The 18,505-nt window shown below is 45.0% G+C and overlaps 1 protein-coding gene across 4 annotated transcripts in view; it reads left to right on the top strand.

Annotated features, from left to right (window-relative positions):
* The window catches only part of LOC103579777 (uncharacterized), a 64,538-nt gene that overhangs the window by 26,268 nt on the left and 19,765 nt on the right, over nucleotides 1-18,505 (top strand). For 2 of the 4 annotated variants that reach the window (XM_053742822.1, XM_053742823.1), the window contains 6 exons: nucleotides 332-1,174; nucleotides 2,253-2,396; nucleotides 2,480-2,557; nucleotides 2,836-3,018; nucleotides 3,088-12,201; nucleotides 12,286-12,606. In XM_053742822.1, the coding sequence (XP_053598797.1) occupies nucleotides 332-1,174; nucleotides 2,253-2,396; nucleotides 2,480-2,557; nucleotides 2,836-3,018; nucleotides 3,088-12,201; nucleotides 12,286-12,606 (10,683 nt within the window). Of the gene's footprint in view, nucleotides 1-331; nucleotides 1,175-2,252; nucleotides 2,397-2,479; nucleotides 2,558-2,835; nucleotides 3,019-3,087; nucleotides 12,202-12,285; nucleotides 12,607-13,237; nucleotides 13,874-13,950; nucleotides 14,269-14,367; nucleotides 14,671-15,433; nucleotides 15,752-15,833; nucleotides 16,146-16,212; nucleotides 16,543-16,610; nucleotides 16,914-16,989; nucleotides 17,296-17,375; nucleotides 17,694-17,751; nucleotides 18,076-18,505 lie in introns of all 4 variants that reach the window. The other 2 variants (XM_053742825.1, XM_053742824.1) reach the window with 2 other exon arrangements.

The raw sequence follows: 18,505 nt of genomic DNA, 5'->3' as shown, positions 1-18,505 counted from the left end.
TATTTCTATTGAGGATACGGCTCATTAAATATATATTTTTTATTTTTACGTCGCGAAGGTACAAAAGTAAATTATAATTTTTAAAAAATGAACAAGTTTGATCTATTATAAATACGCGAAAGCATGTGGTTTTGTGTTATTTGTGAGAAATTTTTTCTCCAACATCACTCCAATATTCTATATAAATTGCTTTATTTTTTCTTTTTTTTCCTCTCCTACCACCTGAACCCCGTCTACCCAATTGCAAAATTTCCCCTACCCTGTAAAAAAAAACCAAACTTAAAAAAAAAAAAAAACAAACTATAAATCGTCATGAAATCCAATTGATTAGAACGAGAGTGTACGAGTGACTCGGAGTGTCCAAACGAGAAGTCATGTATAAATCTTCAATGCCTGGATCCATGTGCACTACGCGGTGCTTGTGGGAAGAACGCGTTGTGCCGAGTGGTGTTGCACAAGCCGCGATGTACATGTCCGCAGTGTTATGTTGGGATGCCCCAGACGTCATGTAAACCAGATCCAAAATGTACTTCACAATATCCGCGCCCAGAACCACCGCGTATCGAGTGCACGACAGACCTGGAGTGCCCAGAAACTCTGGCATGCAGCGGAACAACTGGAGAGTGTCGGGATCCATGTATGGCAACCATCACGTCAACGAGCATCAGCAGCACGTCGTCGATCCTCACCGGCAGCAGCCACGGCTGCGAACCAAACAAACGTTGCCAAGTGCGCGACCACCAGCCCATGTGCGTTTGCAAGCACGGGTTCGTTGTCAATGACATCGGGGAGCTGACTTGTGCCCCAGACACAGCATCTTGTGCGCGTGACGTCGACTGCCCATCAAACGCCGCTTGCATTCATGGCAAATGTCAGAACCCGTGTACCTCACGTGCGAAACCAAACGCACCTTGTCCAGCAGACAAACTCTGCGACGTACTAGACCATCGTCCCATATGCATTTGCACCCAGAACTGCAATCCTTCCCTGTCCATTTGCCTACGAGACAGTGGCTGCTCACCAGACCTCGCCTGCCGGAACTATAGATGTGTGGACCCATGCAGCAACTCGACATGCCCGGCAGATGCCCCCTGTTACGTCGAGGATCACAAGCCCGTCTGCAAGTTCTGTCCCCTTGGTTTTGTGCCTGATACTAAATACGGATGCATGAAAGGTAAACAACAGAACTACTGATCAGCAGAACATCAACCTCACCACAATATACAATAATATTTATTATTAAATAACCATCATCATTATTATTATAATAACTGTTCATTAAATGATCATGTTATCATTATTATCTTGCTCACCATTTCCATGTCCTATGACATCCGGGCTATTTTTTCCTACTCTACATATCAACTTATAAAACTTTTATAAACTTGCCTGGTCTCAATGGTCTGGTCATATGTCTTGATACCTATTTGTGGAGGAGTTCCTGATAAAAGATAAACTTATATCAGTCTCTTGGTTGTCCGTTTAAATTTATTTCAGGTTCTTGTATTGTGATCTGGATCTGTGTGCCCTCTGACTATTACCGATAAGCTTGACCTTCTGCCGACACGCGGCCCTACTGGAACACCATTTATTATTTCACTCCTTCCGTTGCATCTGTCTCTGCAAAATAAAAAACAAAATGAAATATAAATAATAAATACTCATATTTATTTATTTAATATTAATACACCAAGAAACAGCAACACCTCTGACAGTATTTTACCTCTACAGCTTTTGTGATAAATAATGCATGGTAGTTAGACATGTAGGATTGTGCTGATAAAATAGTCTTTATTAATAGCAGTACATTACCATAGTACACGCTTGCTTAATGTATTTATTTATTTAATAACCCGTTTTGTCTTCTATTGTATTAATATTAATCCTCAGGCCTTTACTCAGGCACCTGAGGACACCCATCAAGATAAATTACCGGCGATTACAAGGAATTACAGCTCAACTATTAATAAAAAATAAAAATCTTTTATATTTTTTGTTTCTTTTTAAAATACCAGCCCTATACTGGCACAGTCTGGAGCCTTTTATCAGTACGCTAAAGAAAATCTCCACTTACTCTGTCCTTTATCTTATTCTCCAGCATTTGGGCTTTTTTTAATAACTATTAAATTCACGTAGAACTTGAATATATTTTTTTTTATTTTTTAAATAATAAATCCCTGAATATTTATTTACTATTTAAACATAGTCTAGTTCCCAACGACCAGGAGTCTAATTAGTATTCATTTTAATAGATGTCAAGTGTACGCAGCACGACGACTGTCCTTCGCAACTCGCCTGCATAAATAGTCAGTGTTTGAATCCTTGTACTCTGGGAAATCCCTGCGATTACGTCGAGGAATGTCATGTCCAGGACCATCGGCCAGTTTGCGTCAAAGGTAACCAATCATCAGATTTATCTCCATCTTATTCACATCCTGATTAGACCTGCTGTCAAAAATTTATTATATTTTATTTGTAGTTGATGATAAATCACCCGGATGCCCGTACTGCCCACCAGGACATCAATGCGACCCGTCGACGAACTCTTGTATAAAAGGTATATTTATTTTCATTATCACTTGTATATATATGCAGTGTAAATACAATAAATGCAGAGAAAAAAATGTTTTATACACAATTTAAAATAAGAAATAATTTTGTCACGTGTAAAATTTTGACACATGACACTGGCACATTGTTTGATAACTCGAAGAATTTAAATTGTCTTAAAATAAAAATTTTTAATTATTTATTATAATATTTACACTCTGGTACTTCTTCTTCGAGTTTGCACTGGGTCTTTATGGGCACCTTCGCCTTTATCTATTTTCTTAGCTGGTTGCACTAGTGACAGAGATTGCACGCTGACGGAAACCTGCGTCGGACACATTTGCCAAGAGCCCTGTCTCATCAGGAATCCTTGTGCTGCTCATGCTGTCTGCATAAATACCAACCATGGCGCTGATTGCAGCTGCGAGGAAGGATATCATGGCAATGGGTTCAGTCTTTGTAAGCCTGGTGAGTATTTAATGATATGTTGAATAATTTAGTAGGTACTTATAATTAAAATTGTATTTTAAATCGCAGTATCGAGCACTGGAGACGTGTGCCAGTACAATGAAGACTGTCCACCGAATAAATTATGCGACCGACTGAATCGCAGATGCATAAATCCGTGCTTTGAAGACAGTTGCGGTAGCAACGCGGAATGTTATGCTGAAGATCATACTGCAAGATGCAGATGCTTGCCAGGATATCAAGGAAACCCGCAGGTAGCATGCGAAGAATCCGGATTCGGGACATCGAATCCTTGTGTTCCAAACCCATGCGGCTTGGAAGCGATGTGCGAAGTGGACAATGGAGATCCAATTTGCTTCTGTCCTAAAGGAATGACCGGAAATCCATTCGAGCACTGCGTGCCTGAAGGTGACAAGTGTCAAGGAAACCCATGCGGTCCCAACTCAGGCTGTCGGGTCATTCAAGGCCAGATCACGTGCTTCTGCGTTCCAGGTTACGAAGGAAATCCTCCAGCGAGTCCATGCTTGCTGCCGGATAATTCTTGCGAGCCATCACCATGTGGTCCTAATACTAGGTGCACTATTTTGGAAAGCGGAATTGCTAAATGCACGTGTCTTCCAGGTTTTATTGACAGTCCAAATACTATCAGAGGCTGCGTCGAGCAGACACATCCCTGTGAACCTAATCCTTGTGGCCACGGCGCTGTCTGCGATACTAATCGCTCGCCACCGTGCTACTGTCCAGAAAATACTGTTGGTAATCCATACAAAGAGTGTGCTGTCAGTACTGTGGAGCCATTGTGTCAACCTGGACCTTGTGGAGCCAATTCAGACTGCTATGTATCAGAGAATCGCGAGCAGTGTTACTGTAAGCAAGGATTCACTGGTAATCCTTATGTAGGATGCTATGAGCCACCGAACAGTGTCTGCCAACCGAACCCATGCGGTCGTAATGCTATTTGCCGGGTGACCAGTTCCAATAAAGCAATCTGCGAGTGTTCACCAGGTACTTCTGGAGATCCAACGAGTCCAGCTGGCTGCGATAGCTTCGAGTGTACTAAAGACGATGACTGTTTGTTAACTCACGCTTGCATCGGTCACAAGTGTCAGAACCCTTGCAATGGAGCTTGCGGAGTCAATGCTAATTGTCGCGTGGACTTACATCACCCAGTTTGTTACTGCAGAGAAGGACTCTACGGCAATCCAATACTCAGATGCTCAGCTCCAATGGTACCGGAGCCAGTGAAGAATCCCTGCTATCCAAATCCATGTGGTCAGAACACTTTGTGTCAAGTATTACAGAACCGCGCAGTCTGTTCATGTCTTCCTGACTTTTTGGGTGATCCTCAGACCGGTTGTCATCCAGAGTGTATGACAAACTCTGATTGTTCTAATGACAAAGCTTGTCTGAACATGAAGTGCGTGAACCCATGCAGTCTTGGTAATATTTGTGGTATCAATGCCGAGTGCAGAGTTTCGTATCATACCGCGACTTGTCTCTGTCAACAAAATTACTTTGGTAATCCATTTATACGCTGCTCACCTAAGCCTAGTATTGTTATGGACAAATATCCCAATATTACGCACCCATGCTCGCCGTCTCCGTGCGGACAATTCGATTACTGCGAGACTTACACTGACCAGGTTGCCATGTGCGGAGGCTGCGATGTCCAGGACAATTCTTGGTGTCGCCCAGAGTGTCTTTGCAACAGCGACTGTCCATTCGATCACGCGTGTATTGGTTGGAAGTGCGCGGATCCTTGTCTGGGAACGTGTGGAGTCAATGCCAACTGTGAAGTCATCTGGCATCAGCCAGTCTGTAGTTGCCCTATCGGACTCTTCGGCAATCCTTATCAAGGATGTATTCCTGAAGACGTCGAACACCGAGACCCCTGCAGCACTACTCAGTGCGGAGCTAATGCAATTTGCCGCGAAAATCACGGAGCCACGACTTGCGAGTGTATGGAAGGCTACTCAGGCAACCCATTCTTTGCTTGTCATGTCGAGTGTGTACAAAATTCCGACTGTTCGTTGATAAAAGCTTGCTCTAATCACAAGTGCGTTGACCCATGTCACAGCGCATGTGGAACTGGAGCTTCCTGCGATGTAATAAATCATTACCCAGTTTGTTACTGTGACGCTCACTTGTCTGGAGACCCATTCGTCCATTGCTACCCACACAAAGAAACAGGAATCGTATCGATACCTCAGTCAAATCCATGCGACCCATCACCTTGCGGACCAAACAGCAGATGTCTTATATCACCACTAGGTTACGCGATTTGCTCATGTCTACCAGACTTCCGCGGAAGTCCACCTCTCTGTAACCCAGAATGTATCGTCAGCTCAGACTGTCTGCAAATCCAAGCTTGCATAAACAACAAATGTGTGAATCCTTGTCACGGAATTTGCGGCCACGGCGCTTTGTGTTCAGTCATAAATCACAACCCAGTCTGCAGCTGTCCAGCAACTTATCAAGGAGATCCATTCGTTGCTTGTCTTCCAATAGAAGAAAAAGACCTGGAGCCAATATCCTCATGTCATCCATCTCCATGCGGACCTAACTCAGTCTGCCAAGTGAAGATGGGTCGCCCAGTGTGCTCATGTCAGAGTACTTTCATCGGTAGCCCACCAAACTGTAGACCAGAGTGTCTTATCAGCCAGGAATGTCCAATCGACCAGGCCTGCGTTGCCAACAAGTGCATTCATCCTTGTCCTCACAGCTGCGGACCCAATTCCGAGTGCGCTATCATTAATCACACGCCTTACTGCTCATGTAAACCCGGCTACGAAGGTGATGCTTTCGTTGGTTGTACTCCAGTTCCTGTTCAACCTGCAGTGCCTGAAGATCCATGCAATCCATCACCTTGCGGCAACAATGCGATCTGCAACGTAGTCAATGGAATCTCAAGATGCACTTGCATACCACCGTACGTTGGTAATCCTTATGTCGGTGGTTGTAAACCAGAGTGTATGATAAACTCGGACTGTGCTAATCATCTAGCTTGTTTGAACCAACACTGCAGAGACCCGTGTCCAGGAATCTGTGGCTTCAATGCTCAATGCGAAGTATCCAATCATATCCCCACATGTTCATGTCTTCCAGGATACTCGGGAGATCCATTCCAGACCTGTAAAATTGAAAAAGTAAACGTTCCACCACAGAATCCATGCACACCATCACCGTGCGGCCCGTACAGTATCTGCAGAGTGGCCAACGATCGTGCGGTCTGCTCCTGTAGTCCAGGATACAGAGGAACTCCACCATCATGTAGACCAGAGTGTCTCGTGAGCTCAGAATGTGCACCACATCTTGCTTGCATTGATCAAAAATGCAGCGATCCTTGTCAAGGAGTTTGTGGGTACAATGCGCTCTGTCAAGTCAGTAACCACAATCCAATATGCAGTTGTCCAGAAAGACATACAGGAGATCCATTTGTACAGTGCACTGAAATTCCTAAACAAGTTGAGCCGACCAATCCATGCGTGCCTTCACCATGTGGACCAAATGCCCAGTGCCGGGTCCAGAATAATCGTCCAGTTTGTTCGTGTCTCACAGGAATGTTTGGTGCTCCACCAAACTGCAGACCCGAGTGTCTGATTAATCAAGACTGTCCTAACTACCTCGCGTGTCTGCAAAACAGCTGCGTGAACCCATGTGTCGGTTCATGCGGCATCAATGCCAACTGTATTGTCAGAAACCATCGGCCAATTTGTCAGTGTCAAGAAGGATTTGAAGGCGACCCGTTCTCGGCATGTAATCCACGAGAAATGACACCAGTAGCGCCTCCAAGTGAACCTTGCAATCCATCTCCCTGCGGTTCTAATGCAATTTGCAATGAAAGAAACGGCGCTGGCTCATGCACATGCTTGCCAGATTACACTGGAGATCCGTATGAAGGCTGCAGACCTGAGTGTGTTCAAAATTCAGACTGTCCTCACTCGAAGGCCTGCATGAACAATAAATGCAAAGACCCGTGTGTCGGTGCATGTGGACTTAACGCTCAGTGTCAAGTATTTAATCATCAACCTTCATGTAGCTGCCTGTCAGGTTACACTGGCAATGCATTGACATCTTGCTACGTACCACAACCAGTACCACCAAGTCCTGAAGACGCTTGCGAACCATCACCTTGCGGACCTTACAGCAACTGCCGGGTGATCGACTTCCATGCAGTCTGCTCATGTCAACCAGGAACCATCGGAAGTCCACCGACTTGCAGACCTGAGTGTGTGATCAGCACTGACTGCGCTCAGAATAAGGCTTGCATCAATCAACGCTGCGAAGATCCGTGCGTTGGAACTTGTGGAGTAAATGCTCGCTGCCAGGTCATCAATCACAATCCAGTTTGCATTTGTATGAACGGCTACACTGGTGATCCATTCTCGGGATGTCTTCAAGAAGAACCAAAGACACCTAGACCAGAACCGGGTGGTAATCCATGTGTACCTTCACCTTGTGGACCAAACTCACAGTGTCGGGTGATAGATGGATTCCCAGCTTGCTCTTGTCTTCCTAACTACGTTGGCAGAGCTCCCAACTGTAGACCCGAGTGTGTTATCAATGAAGAGTGTCCTGGTAATTTGGCTTGTCAGAGAGAACGATGCGCTGATCCTTGTCCTGGGTCTTGTGGAGTCAACACATTCTGTAATGTGGTCAAACATAATCCAGTATGTAATTGTAATCCAGGATTCACTGGTAATCCATTTGTTGAATGTTCGCCTCAACTGCAGGAGCCTTATACTACAGAGAAGCCAAGGACACCTTGTGATCCTTCTCCATGTGGCGCTAATGCTGTTTGCAATGAAAGGAATGGAGCTGGATCTTGCACTTGCATGCCTGAGTACTTTGGAGATCCATATACTGGTTGCAGACCTGAGTGTGTGACAAATAACGACTGCGGAAGAACGAAGGCTTGCTTGAGAAACAAATGTATCAATCCTTGTGCTGGAACTTGTGGTCCCAATGCCTCCTGTCGAGTAGTCAATCACGCGCCGTCATGTACTTGCGTGGCTGGATACTCTGGAGATCCTACGACAGGTTGCTCAGTGCTGGAAATTGTTACAAAGTCTCCAGTTACTGATCCATGTGAGGCTTCACCTTGTGGACCCAACAGCAACTGCAGGACATTGAATGGCCATGCAGTTTGTTCATGTAAGAGCGGATTCATTGGAACTCCTCCGACATGCAGACCAGAGTGCACAATCAGCACAGAATGTCCAAGAAGCAAAGCTTGCGTGAATAATAAATGTATAAATCCTTGTCAGTCAGCTTGTGGAGAGAACACCAAGTGCCTTGTTGTTAATCATAGTCCAATATGTACGTGTGCTAATGGGTATACTGGAGATCCATTTGTTGCTTGCAGTAAAGCTGAGATAATAACATCTGGACCTTCGAAAGAAGAAACTGATCCTTGCTCACCTAATCCCTGTGGTCTTAATTCACAGTGCAAAGTTGTTGGTTCACAGCCAGCTTGCTCTTGCTCACCAAACTTTTTGGGCAGACCACCAAACTGTCGACCTGAATGTAGAGACAACTCGGAATGTCCATCAACAATGGGATGTATTAATCAACGATGTAAAAATCCTTGTCCAGGTGCTTGTGGAGACATGGCAAGATGTTCAGTCTTGAATCATTCTCCAGTTTGTTCATGCTCTGAAGGGTACACTGGAGATCCAAGTACTCAGTGCACACCGATACTGCCATCAATACCCGAACCTGGACCATCAAATCCCTGCTTACCAAATCCTTGTGGACCAAACGCCCAGTGCAGAGAACGTAACGGCGCGGGAGCTTGTGCCTGTCCAGCAGATTTTATCGGTGATCCTTATGACAGTCGCCGAGGATGTCATCGCGAATGTGAAGTAAATGATGACTGTGTTCCACACCTCGCGTGCGTTGGGTTCAAGTGTACTAACCCATGCCAAGGAACATGTGGAGCTTTCTCTATTTGCCAAGTAGAAAATCACGTGCCTAAATGTCAATGTCCACCTGGATACACTGGAGATCCATTCTACGCTTGCAGTGAAGAGCCTAAAGAACTTCCAATACCTCAAGATCCTTGTTCTCCATCACCGTGTGGCCCCAATAGCAAATGCCGGACTGTAAATGGTCAAGCAGTTTGCACATGTCTACCAGACTACGTTGGAACACCTCCATCTTGCCGGCCCGAGTGTGTTGTCAATGCAGAGTGTCCAGTTCATCTTGCCTGCATCAACAAAAAGTGCGCAGACCCCTGTCCAAATACCTGCGGCGTTCGCGCGCAGTGTACGACTAAAAATCACAATCCAATATGTACATGTCCTGTTGGATTGACTGGAGATCCATTTATACTTTGCACCCAGCAGACTGCAGTAGAAGTAACGTCGACAGCAAGGCCGCCTTCTTGTACACCATCTCCATGTGGTCCTAACTCACAGTGTCAAATAGTTTTTGGTAATCCAGCTTGCTCATGTCTTCCTAACTATGTTGGAGTGCCACCTGAATGTCGACCTGAGTGCATCATCAGTTCAGAGTGCAAGAGTCATCTAGCTTGTGTTAATCAACGGTGCCAAGATCCCTGTGCTGGTTCTTGCGGTTTCAATGCGCAATGTCATGTCTTGAATCACATACCAGTTTGCACATGCATGCAAGGATTCACTGGTGATCCTTTCACTGAATGTTCACTCGTGCCACCGAGTACGCAAGCGCCATTGCAATCAGATCCTTGCAGTCCTTCACCGTGTGGACCTAATGCCATCTGCAAAGCTGGTGACTGTGAGTGCTTGCCAGAGTACTTTGGAAATCCTTATGAAGAGTGTCGACCTGAGTGTGTACTGAACTCTGAATGTCCTAGAGATAAATCGTGTCTTCGTAACAAGTGTGTTGATCCTTGTCCAGGAAGATGTGGCCAGAATGCTGAGTGTGATGTTGTAAATCACATACCAGTTTGCTCTTGTCGTCAAGGACTCATTGGAGATCCATTTGTCAATTGCAGAGTACAGCCACAGAAACCCGAAGACAGACCAGATCCTTGTTCACCGTCACCTTGTGGACCTAATAGCCAGTGTCGCAATATTGATAATCATCCAGTCTGTTCCTGTCTCACAGGATACTTAGGGACACCGCCATTATGTCGACTCGAGTGTCTGATGAGCTCTGAATGCCCACCAACACGCGCGTGCATCAGTAATAAATGTACCGATCCATGTCTTGGTTCCTGCGGTCTCAGTGCGCGATGTGAAGTCATAAATCACTCGCCAATCTGCAGTTGTCCACCTGGACAAACTGGGGATCCATTTAGAAGCTGCTACGAAATTCCTGTACAACCTAAAGTGCCAGAAGATCCTTGCTCACCATCACCATGTGGCCCGAATGCTCAATGTCAAAACATCAATGGAATTCCTTCATGCTCATGCTTACCAAATTACATCGGATCTCCGCCTTCATGCCGACCAGAGTGTCTGATCAACCCAGACTGTCCTTCAAATCAAGCTTGCATCAACTCTCGCTGCGTGGATCCATGTCCAGGATCCTGCGGAGACTTCGCTGAGTGTCGAGTCATAAATCACGCAGTCACCTGCAGCTGCACAAGCGGTTACACAGGCAATCCATTTGTCCAATGTATGATTGAACAAGAAGAAACGATCAACCCATGCGAGCCATCACCTTGTGGACCCAATGCGATCTGCCAGCAACGAGACAACGCAGGCGCTTGTGTTTGTATTGATGATTATCGTGGCAATCCTTACGAAGGCTGTCAACCAGAATGTATTCTCAGCTCCGATTGTCCAACGAACAAAGCTTGCGAGAGAAATAAATGCCAAGATCCATGTCCTGGAGTCTGTGGTACTCAAGCTCAGTGCTCAGTTATTAACCACATACCAACTTGCACATGCTTGCCAGGATTTATTGGTGATCCTTTCACTTCCTGTACACTTCAGCAAGAATCAACTACTCCAGGAGTGAGTCTAGATCCATGCAATCCATCTCCATGTGGTCCCAACAGCCTCTGTCGCACGGTAAACAGTCAAGCTGTGTGTACATGTCAAGCTAATTACGTCGGAGCGCCACCAAACTGTCGACCAGAGTGTGTAGTAAACACAGAATGCCCTCAGAATCGCGCGTGTTATAAATACAAATGCAATGACCCGTGTCCAGGAACCTGTGGACTTGGAGCAGACTGCCGTGTCATCAATCACAATCCTCTGTGCAGTTGTCCAGCTGGTACTACTGGTGATCCATTCTCTCGATGCTACCAAGCTGTCGAAGTTCCACCAACAAGACCCAGTGATCCGTGTGTTCCAAATCCATGCGGACTTAATGCCGAGTGCCGAAGAGTTGGTGACCAAGCTGCTTGTTCCTGTCTGAATAATTACATCGGGTCGCCTCCAAACTGTCGACCCGAGTGCGTTGTCAACACAGATTGTCCTTCAACTCAAGCCTGTATTTCTGAAAAGTGTCGCGATCCTTGTATCGGATCTTGTGGACAAGATGCTGAATGCCGAGTACAAAATCACATCCCCACGTGTCTCTGTCGCGAAGGTTTTACTGGAGATGCATTCACACTTTGCTCCCAGATCATCGAACAACCGAAGCAGCCAGAAGATCCTTGCAACCCGTCACCATGTGGAGCGAACGCTCTCTGCAATGCAGGAGTCTGCACATGTTTGCCTGACTACCAAGGCGATCCTTACAGTTTCTGTCGTCCAGAGTGCACGATGAACTCCGATTGTCAACGAGTTAACTCCTGTATTAACCAACGCTGTGTTGACCCATGTCCCGGAACCTGTGGCACTGACGCACGCTGTGATGTAGTAAATCATATTCCAATGTGCAGTTGTCCACCAGGTAGCACAGGAAATCCATTCTCAGCATGCAGACCCTTCAAGCAAGAAGACACACCAAAGCAACCGTGCTCTCCATCACCTTGTGGATCCAACAGCATTTGTCGAGTAGTTGAAGATCATGCCGTCTGTTCATGCTCACCAGGATTCTTCGGAAGTCCACCAGCTTGTAGACCCGAGTGTGTCACCAGTGCTGAGTGTCCTTTAACCCGTGCTTGTTTGAACAACAAGTGTCAAGATCCTTGTCCTGGTACTTGTGGACAAAACGCTAAATGCCAAGTCGTCAATCACAATCCGATTTGCAGCTGCTTGGAAGGCAATACTGGTGATCCTTTCACTAGATGTTACTTATTATCAGGTAATTTATTATTTCTTATTTAATTAAAACCTCAAACTCAATGACAATTTGATGATAATTAATTAATTACTTATTCGTCTACAGTGGAGATACCTACGGAACCAGTTGATCCTTGCCAGCCATCACCTTGCGGTCCTAATTCCGAGTGCAATGTCCGTGGTGAGAGTCCAGCATGTTCTTGTGCTCAAAACTACATCGGTGTGCCACCAAACTGTCGACCTGAGTGCACAATAAATCCAGAATGTGCTTCACACCTCGCTTGTATCCAACAGAAATGCCGTGACCCGTGCGCGGGTCTCTGCGGTATCGGTGCAAGTTGTTCAGTTGTTAATCATCACGCAGTCTGCGCATGTCCTGAAGGATTCACTGGCGATCCATTCAGCAACTGTATTCCTGCTCCTAAGGGTAAGTGCGCTATTTCACTAGGGTACTGCATGGCTGATGGTTGTGGTTTTAAATTTAGTTTGTAATCTTAATCTTTGACTTTGCTGTCATTGAGATCAGGTAAGAGCTTTCAATAGACACTAAGTGTCGCTTTTATTGACTAACGACACAAATGATGCAGCTGATTATCACGAGGATAAAACATATATTAAATATCCTCAACACTTTGATGACACACGCCTAAAAGCGATTAATCAAATGCCCAAAAAAAACCTGAAATGGTGGTGAAGCCTCTAACCAAAGGCTCACAATCCCTGGCAAAGATATTAGTAGTAATTAACTCAATACCCAAGCCCTTTAAAACCTAGACCTTAGACCCTTGACCCTAGATGTTAGACCTAAAGACCAGCCTTTGCAAATTTTATTTAATTTAAGACGCAATTAATTTGTTGTTATAAAAATAAAGCTTACCATCGTCATATTATGCATTAAAACTGACCCAATTCACCCACAAGCATTCACCCGCAAATAAAAATTAATAATAAATGTAGCACATGCTTAACTTGAGCAAGCTCTCATGTCACTAAATGCCGTAACAGTTAACCATAACCCGAAGATAAATTAGTATTAAGTTAAAAAGATTTCCCTCTAGAGCCCCCGATGGAGATGAGAAGACCCTGCTCACCGTCACCCTGCGGCGCCAATGCAGTGTGTCGTGAACAAAACGGCATTGGATCCTGCTCATGTCTGCCTGATTACTTCGGTGACCCTTACGAAGGCTGCAGACCTGAATGTGTTATCAACTCTGACTGTCCCACGAACCGCGCGTGCATCCGGACTAAATGTCAAGACCCGTGTCCTGGTACCTGTGGTCCCAATGCCCAGTGCCAGACAATAAACCATCTAGCTTCCTGTACCTGTGCGATAGGTTTCTCTGGTGATCCGTTCCGGTACTGCAGCCCTGCGCCTTTGATAACTCAGCCATCGATTACCGAACTTTGCTCACCCAGTCCCTGTGGACCTAACAGCCAGTGTCGGGTTATCAATAACCAGGCCGTCTGTTCCTGTCTCTCTGAATACATCGGTACTCCACCTGGTTGCCGACCCGAGTGCACTATCAGCACAGAGTGTCCTCGCAACCGCGCCTGTGTTAACAGAAAATGCGTTAATCCATGCCCAAAACCATGTGGAAGAAATACTGATTGCATTGTTCTGAACCACAGTCCCATTTGTTCCTGCAGAAATGGATTTACTGGTGACCCATTCACTTCATGTTTTACTGCTCCACGTAAGTTATTATTTTATTACAGCGCATCAGTCGACCTGGATACTAACAGGTTGCAGATAAAAAATAAATATTTACAGCCCCAAGCCCAGTTGAACCCCAGAACCCGTGTGTGCCATCACCATGTGGACCCAACTCCGTCTGCCGTGACTCTAATGGACCCTCTTGCTCATGCTTGCCTTCTTACGTCGGTTCTCCACCCAACTGCAGACCTGAATGTACAATAAGCGCCGATTGTCCTACCAATCAAGCTTGCATGCGTTCAAAGTGCCGCGATCCTTGTCCTGGATCCTGCGGCATTCAAGCGCGTTGTGAGGTCGTTAACCACACGCCCGTCTGTACTTGTCCCGAAGGATTTACTGGTGACCCATTCAGCAGTTGTGTTATTCAACCACAAAGTAAGACCTCTTTTTCTTTTACTTTTTTCTTAATCTTAAACTTTAACTTTTATCAAAACTTATAACTATACTTTATCTTTCTATCTCTCTCTATCTTAGTGGATCCAATACCTACAGACCCATGTAATCCCTCACCCTGTGGATCAAACGCTCAGTGCCAGCGAGGAATCTGCACCTGTTTACCTGAATACCAAGGAGACCCGTACTTTGGATGTAGACCCGAGTGTGTTCTCAACACAGATTGTCCTCAAGACCGTGCTTGCATTCGCAACAAATGCAAAGATCCCTGTCCAGGAACTTGTGGGCAAAATGCTGCCTGTAATGTTTATAATCACATTCCTATGTGCACTTGTCCTTCAGGAATGTCAGGAAATGCTTTCTTTAATTGCAAACCTATAAGAGGTACTTGTTTACTTGTTACTTACCACTTTTATCACTAGGTCAATCTTTAATTACTGAAAATATTAAATAGATCCAGTGGTAACTCAACCCTGTACACCTTCACCCTGTGGCCCTAATAGCCGTTGCCGTGAAATTAATAACCAACCGGTCTGCACTTGTATCGACGGGTACTTAGGCAGCCCGCCGACATGTAGACCTGAGTGTATTGTCAGTACAGATTGTTCGCCAAATGAAGCTTGTTCGAATCAAAAATGTCGCGATCCTTGTCAAGGAACTTGTGGAATAGCTGCTCAGTGTCAAGTTATCAATCATAATCCAATATGTAGCTGTCGCGATAGATTTACTGGAGATCCATTTGTCCAGTGTACACCCATACGTAAGCATCAAATCTTGATGAAGACATCAGATTATTTATTGAAAATGTAAACCTGAAAATTTATTTTAGCTGAAAGACCTCCAGTACAGACAAATCCATGTCAACCTTCACCCTGTGGACCGAACGCCCAGTGCCAAGTCTTCAATGACTCCCCTTCATGTTCCTGTCTACCTCAATTCACGGGTTCTCCACCCAATTGTCGGCCCGAGTGCATTAGCAACAGTGAGTGTGACAGCAAACTCGCTTGCATTAACCAGAAATGCCGGGACCCGTGTCCTGGATCATGTGGCTCCAATGCAATGTGTCGTGTTTTCTCGCATACTCCAATGTGTACTTGCGACTCGGGCTACACTGGAGACCCATTTACTCAGTGCTCACTAGTCCTAGCATCTGAACCAGTTGCTCCTTGTACGCCAACACCTTGCGGCGCTAATGCAGTTTGTAAAGCATCTGGTTCTGCTGGTTCCTGTTCATGTTTACCAGACTATCTTGGCAATCCTTACGAAGGCTGTAGACCTGAGTGCATCGTCAACTCAGACTGTGCTCCCAGCATGGCTTGTACGCGGTCGAAGTGTGTGGATCCATGTCCTGGCGCCTGTGGACAAAATTCCATGTGTCAAGTTATCAATCATTCGCCAACTTGCACCTGTTTATCTGGATTTACTGGCGATCCTTCGCGATACTGCTCACCTGTACCTTTAATCAGTAAGCAATCTACTACCCAATCTCCATTATTTTTTATTTCTTACAGTGAATTTAAACTTATATACTTATTTAAATAATACAGCAGCAGAAACAGCAAGAGAACCTTGTAGTCCATCACCATGTGGTCCTAATAGTCAATGTAGAAATGTCAACAACCAAGCTGTCTGTTCATGTCTTCCTACCTACCTCGGTGCACCTCCAAACTGTCGTCCCGAATGTCTAGTGTCCTCAGAATGTCCTTCTAACCGCGCGTGCATTAATCAGAAGTGCGTGGACCCTTGTCCTAATTCCTGTGGCCAAAATGCACTCTGTCGGGTTATTAATCACAGTCCTATTTGTAATTGTCGACCTGGATATACTGGAGATCCATTCACACGTTGTTTCTTCATTGAAGGTAAACTTAATTAACCAGAAAACAAACTTAACTCTTTCCAAACCCTAAATTTATTGAAAACCAACAGCTACCGTGACCTCAGTACCTGAAAATCGTGATCCCTGTGTACCTTCACCCTGCGGAGCCAACTCTATATGCCGAGCTATTGGCACCACTCCCTCGTGTTCTTGCCAACCTAATTACATGGGATCACCGCCCAATTGTCGACCCGAGTGTACTATAAATCAAGAGTGTACCAGCATTAAAGCCTGCATGCGTGAACGCTGTATGGATCCTTGTCCTGGATCCTGCGGTTTTAACGCAGAGTGTGTTGTTATCAATCATACTCCGGTCTGTACATGTCGGGAAGGATTCACCGGTGATCCTTTCTCTGAATGTCGACCTAAGCCAGTTGAAAGTAAGTCATTAATTATAAATCTTTACACATTTAGAACAGGATCAGGATCTTAATTAAATTTCTTTTAGTTGCTCCTGTTAATACTGACCCATGTAACCCGTCACCTTGCGGGCCGAATACTAGATGTGACAATGCTCAGTGTTCTTGTCTTCCCGAGTACTTCGGAGACCCAACAATCGGCTGTAGACCCGAGTGTGTTCTAAATGACGACTGTTCAAGAAATTTAGCTTGCGTTAAAAACAAATGCCGAGATCCTTGTCTAGGAACTTGTGGGCAAAGTGCTGTCTGTAACGTTTTCAATCACATCCCGATGTGTAGCTGTCCTGCAGGAATGTCAGGAAATGCTTTCGTTGTTTGTTCTCCTGCTCTTGGTATGAATTTTAAATCAATTAGATCCAGTTGGAAGGTAGTTGATTGCTGATGGCCTCAACATGATTTTAATTTTAGCGCCTCAAGTAACTGATCCATGTAACCCGTCTCCTTGTGGCCCGAACAGCAGATGCCGTCAAAGTAACGGTCATGCTACCTGTTCATGTATCACTGGCTACATTGGAAGTCCGCCTAGTTGTAGACCAGAGTGTGCTGTTTCCTCAGATTGTCCTTTGAATGAAGCTTGTAGTAATCAAAAATGTAGAGATCCATGTCTAGGTACTTGTGGGCTCCAAGCAACTTGTAATGTTATAAATCATAATCCCATATGCAGTTGCGCTTCAACGATGACCGGAGATCCGTTTATTCAATGCCAGATTATTCGTAAGCCTCATCAAAATTTAAAATTTCCTTTATTTGATCATTGGAACTTAATAATACAGAGTAAAATAATTTTTCTGAAGCTGAAAGACCACCAGTGCCAGTTAATCCATGCCAACCATCACCTTGTGGTCCAAATGCCGAGTGCCGGGTAGTTAATGACTCGCCTTCTTGTTCCTGTCTGCCTCAATTTACTGGTACTCCGCCAAATTGTCGACCTGAGTGTATTAGCAACAGTGAATGTTCTAATCATCTCGCGTGTATTAATCAGAAATGTCGGGATCCATGTCCTGGTTCTTGTGGAACCAGTGCCGAATGCCGAGTTGTCAGTCATACGCCGATGTGTGTCTGTACGACCGGATTTACTGGTGATCCTTTCACTCAATGCACTCCAGCACAATGTAAGACAACTTAATTAATTACAAGGAGTATCAGAAATTAATAAGTAAATTATTTTAGTTGATGAGCCAGTTGTAACGAACCCTTGCTCTCCATCTCCTTGCGGTTCTAATGCCGAGTGTCGAGTCCAACAGAATGCTGGAGCATGTTCATGCTTCCCTGGATACATTGGTAACCCCTACGAAGGATGTAGGCCTGAGTGTGTATTAAATTCAGACTGCGCAGCAAATCTCGCGTGCATTAATTCGAAATGTAGAGACCCCTGTCCTGGTACTTGTGGGCAGAACGCTCTTTGCCAAGTTATTAATCACTTGCCTACATGCTCGTGCATTGAAAGATATACTGGAGATCCTTTCAGATACTGTAATATAATTTTACAAACAGGTAATTTAGTTGTTCAAGTTAATTGTTTAATTTAAAAAATTTATCAGACTGAAGAGTAAATAATTTTTAGAAGTGGAAAATAAAGGAAGCGCATGTAGACCTTCACCTTGCGGACCTTATAGCCAATGTCGCGAGTCAAATGGCCAAGCTGTTTGTTCTTGTTTACCAGGGTACAATGGTAGCCCACCTGGATGTCGACCAGAGTGTACGACTAGCTCTGACTGCGCTTTAAATCGCGCTTGCGTTAGTCAGAAATGTGTTAATCCTTGTCCTGCACCTTGCGGAAGACAATCCACTTGTAGAGTTGTTAATCACAGTCCTATATGTTCATGTAATGTTGGATTTACTGGAGACCCATTCACTGTTTGCTTCCCTGTTCCACGTAAGACTGAAATAATTCTGATAATTTTGATTGATTTTTTTTTAGAAA

The sequence above is a fragment of the Microplitis demolitor genome, chromosome 2 (genome assembly GCF_026212275.2).
Source record: "Microplitis demolitor isolate Queensland-Clemson2020A chromosome 2, iyMicDemo2.1a, whole genome shotgun sequence".
In the NCBI taxonomy this organism is placed as follows: domain Eukaryota; kingdom Metazoa; phylum Arthropoda; class Insecta; order Hymenoptera; family Braconidae; genus Microplitis; species Microplitis demolitor.
Note: the sequence above shows the minus strand (reverse complement) of the source record. Positions and strands in the feature narration are given on the sequence as shown.